Genomic DNA, 8,923 nt, shown 5'->3' with positions numbered 1-8,923 from the left:
ACCTAGCAGTATAAAACCAGGTGTGCGTCACCTCCAGAGCCAGCTAGGCTCATTAATACGTGAGTTGCCCCTTGGCAGTTTCAGGTGTATTTGTTCACATATAAACTGTTCTTCCCTATCATATTTTTTTTTCTGGAGGCAAGAAGAATACACCTTGAGATCGTGGAATCACATTGAACACATATCCTTATTGCATTGTTTAATAGTTGTTTTTATACTTTTTAAATAATAAGATTGTTTTATCACAAGTGAGCACTGTAGGCTCATGCCTTCTGTGCCTAATGGGAAATCCGGCCCTAGGTCTAAGAACTACAAAAGAACACGTGTGGTGTCCAATAAAACTTCAGTCACAAACATCAAAATAACTGCAAGTAGCATGAAGACAAATACCCAATTTCTAGTAATATATGCTATTATAAGAAATATAAGTATACACATTAATAAGACAATCAATTAATTATGCAACAATAAAGTGTATGGAGAATCAAAACATTTCTATAAATCAGACGAGGTTTAAAGTTCCTTTAAAGGGGTGATACCCAAGTGTTGAAGCACATGAAAGTAATGCAGCATAACTGTAAAAAAATGACTAGAAAATATCACCTGAATATCTCTATGTAAAAAAGGAAGATATTTTGCCAAATTTTCTCAGTAATCCACATCCCATTGTAAAAGGATTTTAAACAGCCAATCAGGATGCTAGTCCCGGGACGTGCAAGGGAGCGTGCATCTGCACAGTCATGTTATTTACATCCTCAGTTTAAGGAAGTTTACTATGAAATCTCAAAAGATTTCAGAGAAATCTCATGAGATCACAGTAAAGAAATGCATGATCTCGGCACTGCTGAAGCGCTATTTTTCCCCCCAGCCTGCAGCTGGACAGTAGCTGAAGTAGAACTGTTCACAGAGCACTTACTCTTGAGAACTGAGGACATTTTGAGGTAAAATATCTTCATTTTTACATAGAGATGTTCATGTGGTATTTTCTTGTCAGCTTTTTAGTTATGCTGCATCACTTCCCAGTGATTTAGCATATGGTTACTATGTCCCTTTAATAACGTTCCCTTTAAAGAATAAGGGTGCACAACTTAATCAAGACAGAAAACTGGTCCAGCGTGGGCTGTCCTCATTATTTCTGGATTTTGTAAATACAAATTTTGTGCATGATAAGATTTTATATTTTGAATGATTTATATAAATGCGTAGGTAAAAGCAATGGGTCACAATAGGCTTTATAATTCATTACCTACATAACAATAAAATGGTTGCAGATGTATTTAGTTCTAATCGTACATTTCAGCAGACATCCCATTTATATAAAGAAATGCCTATGTCTAGGTAACGTTTATTGATATGCGTATATGTCCCTATTTAATTGTGTATATGATTTTAAACTGTTGGCGACTATGGGAATGAAAGAAAAAAACGTGAAATATTCAGCTTTGTCAGGATCATAATAACAAAGACATCAGTTTCCATTAGGAGAAGTCAAAACTTCACAAATTTTTCTGAGCCTAATTATAGTTGAATTGCCATTGGTTCTGTGATCTACATATTGTCATGCCGCTCCTCTGTCTCTGGCCGCCGATCCGTTGTCATGGTCGTTGCCATGTACGCGGCGGTTTCTTCAGGCGCGCGGCGATGACGTAATCACCACACGCCCTGTCTTTCCTGATTGCCGGTGTTCTGTCGAGAACTCCAATTCGTCAAAAACTCCAATCTGACGTCACTTCCGGTGACTCTTATTTTAATATCTGTTTTGCCTCTGTCTGGGGGGCCACCACAGACCCTTTGGCATACAGCCAAAGTAAACCTTCGCCCCCCCTTGAACCTCCAAGGCGGAGGCAAAATAGATAGTGAAGATAGGCGATTACAGGGCCTATCTGATTGGTTGTGAATCATGTCACTCACAGGGCACGGACCAATCAGATGTATGGAAATATCGGAAGTGACATCAGATTAGAGTTTTCGACAGATTGGAGTTATTGACAGAACACCGGTCCGGATCTCACCTGTGCTCCCCTTGGCAAGAATCCTGCCTCCTTTGTAAGTATCTCAGTTGCTCTCAAGTATAGGTGTTACTGTGTGTACTCCTGGGGGCTTATATTTTGCTGAACCGCTGTTGCCTAATTGTTACTGAACTCTGCCTGTCTGATCACTCTATTGTTTAACCCCTGAATTGCCGTTTTGCCTTAATGCTGCTGAACTCTGCCTGTCTGATCACTCTGTTCAACAACTGAATTGACGTTTTGCCTTACTGCTGCTGAACTCTGCTTGCCTCTGACCACTCTTCTGATTTACCCCTGATTTGCTGTTACTGTGGATTGCCTCATTATTGCCAAACTCTGCTTGCCTGACTACTCTACATTTACTCCCTGCTAAAAATTAGCTTGAACCATGTTTTCTGAGAGATTAGAATACTGGTCATAAATACATACAAGGAATATGGGTTTTATTATTCCACCAATGCATTTGAAAATTCTTTAAAGACTTAGCATGAGACTCGTAAGGGAATAGAACTCTATATTTGTAACATGTGCTTGTGTGAATATACTTACAGCATTGTTTATGAAATATAGGTAATTATTGGGGTATTTTCCTCTGTATGATAACATAAAGAAATCTGGATGCATAATTCTGTGCCTGTAGGTTTGTATAAATTTAAACATCTATTTGTATATTTTCAGCAACAGATAAAACTCATAACACTATATATTTGGTTTGCATCTCTAAAATATTTAAGGGTTTCAGACAACTCTTATTCAAATCATTACCTGTAATTGGTGTCAAGTTCAGTAGCACTGGTTTTAAAGTATTTTTCACAATGAAGGGTCCTAAAATCCATTAAAAAACTGTTGCCCCCCCCTCACTGTAACTCTACCAATTCCTATTTTTTCAATCAATCAAGGAATTACATAGACCGACAGCCAGGCAGATAGATAGATACAAGATAGACAGATACTAAATAGATAAGTAGATAAATAGATAGATAGACAAATAGACATATAGCAAACAGAAAGATTAAAAATAGACATATATATATATATATATATATATATATACATACAGATAGATAAATAGAAAGATAAATAGTAAATAGATAATCAGAGAGACGGACAGATAAAACGTTTCATGCTTAATTTAAAAATCCCTTTTGGCCTCTATGGAGCAGTTTATTTTGCTTCATCAAATAAACACCAAACACAGAGAGGTGCCTAATATTTTAAATACCTGTTATTTTATAGTTCTCTGGAATTATAGAGATTTTCCACATTAAAATGTGTCTCCATAATTAGTTAACATAGACTTATGTCAATTTTCTTTGTTTTTGTCTGTTATTGCTAGATTAGACCAGACACCATCTATAGCTATGCAGTCTTATTCTTAATTAACATATCTAAATAAAGATGAGGCAGACAGATGGACAAACGCCCCATGTCTTTATTAAAGTCACATTCCAAAAAGACACAAATGTGTTTCCAGATAGAGGAATGTCGTGCCGTGAATCATCAAGCATGTCTGAATTCATTTCAGTGGAACCTTCAAGCAACAAGCTACCTACATCCTGTTCCTGAGGAACCCTCATGATACACACCACATAGGTGGCTCCAGCCCAGTCACTAACAGATACCTGCACTTTCTATCTGAGGCTGTGACTGCGTATACAACCTCCAGAGCCAGCTTTCAGCTTTTGTCTAGTATGTCCATGAAAGAGAGCGCTATACTCGCTCCTTGCCAACTCTCAAGTCGAGTTTGGTGTCCTGGTCCTAGCTGGGTTTCTTCTCTTTTTGAAAGCTGAAACTTGTTCTCCTGGTGAGTTTCCTCTGCTTCTGGGCAAAATAATCTGCCTTTGCTGTGCTGGCCCGTGACTCCAGGATGTAATTAACCTATAAGAGGAAAGCAAACAAAAAAAAAAGAGAGGAAAAAAAAAAAAGAAAGAAAAAAAAAGTAAAATAAAAATAATTATATCAATTATATGAATCACGTTTTATGATTGCAATAAACTATTGCATCATTACAGAAGCTTTACATATGAATCCAACGTGAAATCTTTTGATTTCTTTTAGAATCTCAAACTATACAACACCTAAAAACATTTCATTATTGAAAGTATAACATTATTGCAATATACATTCATTATTTTACATCTGAAAATTGTGCTTGTTACACTTTCTCCCAGAGGAGCGTGGGTTAATACTGCTATCTAATTTTCTGTGAACTAGAGTTCATAGAAAACTTTCTCCACACCCTCTTCCTCACTTTTTTTTTTCTAGTCATTTGCTCTCATAAGATGGATAGGAAAAACATAATTTATGTAAGAAGTTACTTGATAAATTCATTTATTTCACATTATTTCATAAGAGTCCATGAGCTAGTGACGTATGGGATATACAATCCTACCAGGAGGGGCAAAGTTTCCCAAACCTCAAAATGCCTATAAATACACCCCTCACCACACCCACAATTCAGTTTAACGAATAGCCAAGAAGTGGGGTGATAAAGAAAGGAGTAAAATGCATCAACAAAGGAATTTGGAAATAATTGTGCTTTATACAAAAAAATCATAACCACCATAAAAAGGGTGGGTCTCATGGACTCTTGCCAATATGAAAGAAATTAATTTATCAGGTAAGTTCTTTCTTTCATGTAATTGGCAAGAGTCCATGAGCTAGTGACGTATGGAATATTAATTCCCAAGATGTGGAACTTCACTTCACTAGAGAGGGAGTGATAAAATAATAACAGACATTTTCTGCTAAAAAAAATTAATCCACAACCCTATATAAGTTTATTCTCATAAAGAAAAGAAAAAACTTAAACATAAGCAGAGAAATCAAACTGAAACAGCTGCCTGAAAAACATTTCTACCAAAAACTGCATAAAACGGTAGAATTTAGTAAATGTATGCAAAGAAGACCAGGTTGCTGCTTTGCAAATCTGATCAACTGAAGCTTCATTCTTAAAAGCCCATGAAGTGGAGACTGATCTAGTAGAATGAGCTGCAATTCTCTGAGGCGGGGCCTGACCCGACTCCAAATAAACCTGATGAATCAAAAGCTTTAACCAAGATGCCAAGGAAATGGCAGAAGCCTTCTGACCTTTCCTAGAACCAGAAAAGATAACAAATAGACTAGAAGTCTTACTGAAATCTTTAGTAGCTTCAACATAATATTTCAAAGCTCTTACCACATCCAAAGAATGCAAGGATCTCTCCAAATAATTCTTAGGATTAGGACACAAAGAAGGGACAACAATTTCTCTATTAATGTTGTTAGAATTCACAACCTTAGGTAGAAATTTAAATGAAGTCCGCAAAACTGCCTTATCCTGATGGAAAATCAGAAAAGGTGATTCACAAGAAAGAGCAGATAATTCAGAAACTCTTCTAGCAGAAGAGATAGCCAAAAGAAACAACACTTTCCAAGAAAGTAGTTTAATGTCCAAAGAATGCATAGGCTCAAACGGAGGAGCCTGTAAAGCCTTCAAAACCAAATTAAGACTCCAAGGAGGAGAGATTGATTTAATGACAGGTGTAATACAGACTAAAGCCTGTACAAAACAGTGAATATCAGGAAGCTTAGCAATCTTTCTGTGAAATAAAACAGAATAATAATAAATAAAAAGCAGAGATTTGTCCCTTCAAGGAACTTGCAGACAAACCCTTATCCAAACCATCCTGAAGAAACTGTAAAATTCCAGGAATTCTAAAAGAATGCCAGGAGAATTTATGAGAAGAACCCCATGAAATATAAATCTTCCAAACTCGATAATAAATCTTCCTAGAAACAGATTTACGAGCCTGTAACATAGAATTAATCACTGAGTCAGAGAAACCTCTATGGGGCCCATTTATCAAGCTCCAAACGGAGCTTGTGGCCCGTGTTTCTGGCGAGTCTGCACTGTCGGATCAGGTCCGCAAGACCTTTGATAAATAGGCCCCTATGACTAAGCACTAGGCGTTCAATTTCCATACCTTCAAATTTAATTATTTGAGATCCTGATGGAAAAACGGACTTTGAGACAGAAGGTCTGGCCTTAATGGAAGTGGCCAGGGTTGGCAACTGGATATCTGAACAAGATCCGCATACCAGAACCTGTGAGGCCATACTGGAGCTACCAGCAACACAAACGATTGTTCCATGATGATCTTGGAAATCACTCTTGGAAGAAGAACCAGAGGCGGGAAGATATAAGCAGGTTGGGAACACCAAGGAACTGCTAACGCATCCACCGCTTCTACCTGAGGATCCCTGGACCTAGACAGGTACCTGGGTAGTTTCTTGTTTAGATGGGAAGCCATCAGATCTATATCTGGAAGACCCCACATCTGAACAATCTGAGAAAACACATCTGGATGAAGCGACCACTATCCCGGATGTAAAGTCTGAGTGACGACTGAGATAATCCGCTTCCCAATTGTCTATACCTGGGATATGAACCGCAGAAATTAGACAGGAGCTGGATTCCGACAAAAAAAGTATCCAAGACACTTCTTTCATAGCTTGAAGACTGTTAGTCCCACCCTGATGATTGACATATGCCACAGTTGTGATATTGTCTGTCTGAAAACAAATGAACAGTTCTCTCTTCAACAGAGGCCATCCTGAAGAGCCCTGAAAATAGCACGGAGTTCTAAAATATTGATAGGTAACCTCGCCTCTTGAGATTTCCAAACCCCTTGTGCTGTCAGAGATCCCTAGACAGCTCCCCAACCTGAAAGACTTGCATCTGTTGTGATTACAGTCCAGGTTGGACAAACAAAAGAGGCCACTTGAACTATACGATGGTGATCTAACCACCAAGTCAGAGAGAGTCGAACATTGGGATTTAAGGATATCTTTGCATAATCCCTGCACCATTGGTTCAGCATACAAAGCTGGAGAGGTCTCATGTGAAAACGAGCAAATGGGATCGCGTCCGATGCTGCAATCATGAGACCTAAAACTTCCATGCACATAGCTACTGAAGGGAATGATTGAGACTGAAGGTTTCGACAAGCTGAAACCAATTTTAATCGTCTCTTGTCTGTTAGAGACAGAGTCATGGACACTGAATCTATCTGGAAACCTAAAAAGGTGACCCTTGTCTGAGGAATCAAAGAACTTTTTGGTAAATTAATCCTCCAACCATGTCTTTGAAGAAACAACACTAGTTGATTTGTGTGACATTCTGCAGAATGTAAAGACTGAGCTAGTACCAAGATATCGTCCAAATAAGGAAACACCGCAATACCCCGTTCTCTGATTACAGAGAGTAGGGCACGAGAACTTTTGAAAAGATTCTTGGAACTGTCGCTAGGCCAAACGGAAGAGCGAAACATTGGTAATGCTGGTCTAGAAAAGAGAATCTCAGAAACTGATAGTGGTCTGGATGAATCGGAATATGAAGATATGCATCCTGTAAGTCTATTGTTGACATATAATGCCCTTGCTGAACAAAAGGCAGAATAGTCCTTATAGTCACCATTTTGAAAGTTGGCACTCTTACATAACGATTCAAGATTTTCAGATCCAGAACTGGCTTGAATTAATTTTCTTTCTTTGGGACAATATATAGATTTGAATAAAACCGCAGACCCTGTTCCTGAAATGGAACTGGTATGATTACCCCTGAAAGCTCCAGGTCTGAAACACACTTCAGAAAAGCCTGAGCCTTTACTGGATTTGCTGGGATGCGTGAGAGAAAAAATCTTCTCACAGGAGGTCTTACTCTGAATCCTATTCGGTACCCTTGAGAGACAATACTCTAAATCCATTGATTTTGGACAAAATCTGCCCAAATGTTTTGGAAGAATCTTAATCTGCCCCCTACCAGCTGAGCTGGAATGAGGGCCGCACCTTAATGCAGACTTGGGGTCTGGCTTTGATTTCTTAAACGGTTTGGATTTATTCCAACTTGAAGAAGATTTCCAATTGGAACCAGATTCTTTGGGGGAAGGATTAGGTTTCTGTTCCTTATTTTGTCGAAAGGAACGAAAATGGTTAGAAGCTTTAGATTTACCCTTAGATCTTTTATCCTGAGGCAAAAAAACTCCCTTCCCCCCATTGACAGTTGAAATAATAAAATCCAACTGAGAACCAAACAACTTATTACCTTGGAAAGAAAGAGATAGTAATCTAGACTTAGATACCATATCAGCATTCCAATATTTGAGCCACAAAGCTCTTCTAGCTAAAAAAGCTAAAGACATAGACATAACATCAATTTTGATGATATAAAAAATGGCATCACAGATAAAATGAATAGCATGTTGAAGCAAGCGAACAATGCTAGACAAATCAGGATCTATTTCCTGTTGCACTAAGCTTTCCAACCAAAAAGTTGATGCAGCTGCAACATCAGCCATATAAATGGCAGGCCTTAGAAGATAGCCAGAATATAAATAAGCTTTCCTTAGATAAGATTCAACTTTCCTATCTAAAGGGTCTTTAAAAGAAGTACTATCTTCCATAGGAATAGTAGTAGGTTTAGCAAGAGTAGAATTAGCCCCATCAACTTTGGGGACTTCACCACCTCCATAGAAGGCAAAGTTTGTAAAACTGAATTGAGGGTGTGGTGAGGGGCGTATTTATAGGCATTTTGAGGTTTGGGAAACTTTGCCCCTCCTGGCAGGATTGTATATCCCATACGTCACTAGCTCATGGACTCTTGCCAATTACATGAAAGAAAGAATTGTTTGCAATAGCAGTGGCAAACTAGATAGTTTGTGTGTATATATATATATATATATATATATATATATATATATAATATACTTAGCCATTAAATTGAGATGAAACATTAAAATACGTCTGTTGGTTTAAATACGTGTTTAATAAATTATTATTAATTACCTAAGGTGGATCCGTGTCAAACTGCCTTAAAGGGACATTGTACACTAGATTTTTCTTTGCATATGTTTTGTAGATGATCCATTTATACA

At 37.9% G+C, this 8,923-nt stretch overlaps 1 protein-coding gene across 1 annotated transcript in view; it reads right to left on the bottom strand.

The window, feature by feature from the left end:
• Positions 1-3,419: 3,419 nt before the first annotated feature.
• Positions 3,420-8,923, bottom strand: part of MAPKAP1 (MAPK associated protein 1) — a 451,857-nt gene continuing 446,353 nt past the window's right edge. Inside the window, exon 12 of the mRNA XM_053695639.1 lies at positions 3,420-3,887. Coding sequence (XP_053551614.1) covers positions 3,768-3,887 — 120 coding nt within the window. The 3' untranslated portion in view covers positions 3,420-3,767. The remainder of the gene's footprint in view (positions 3,888-8,923) is intronic.

Source organism: Bombina bombina, chromosome 12, assembly GCF_027579735.1.
Source record: "Bombina bombina isolate aBomBom1 chromosome 12, aBomBom1.pri, whole genome shotgun sequence".
In the NCBI taxonomy this organism is placed as follows: domain Eukaryota; kingdom Metazoa; phylum Chordata; class Amphibia; order Anura; family Bombinatoridae; genus Bombina; species Bombina bombina.
This window is presented reverse-complemented; position numbering and strand designations above follow the sequence as displayed.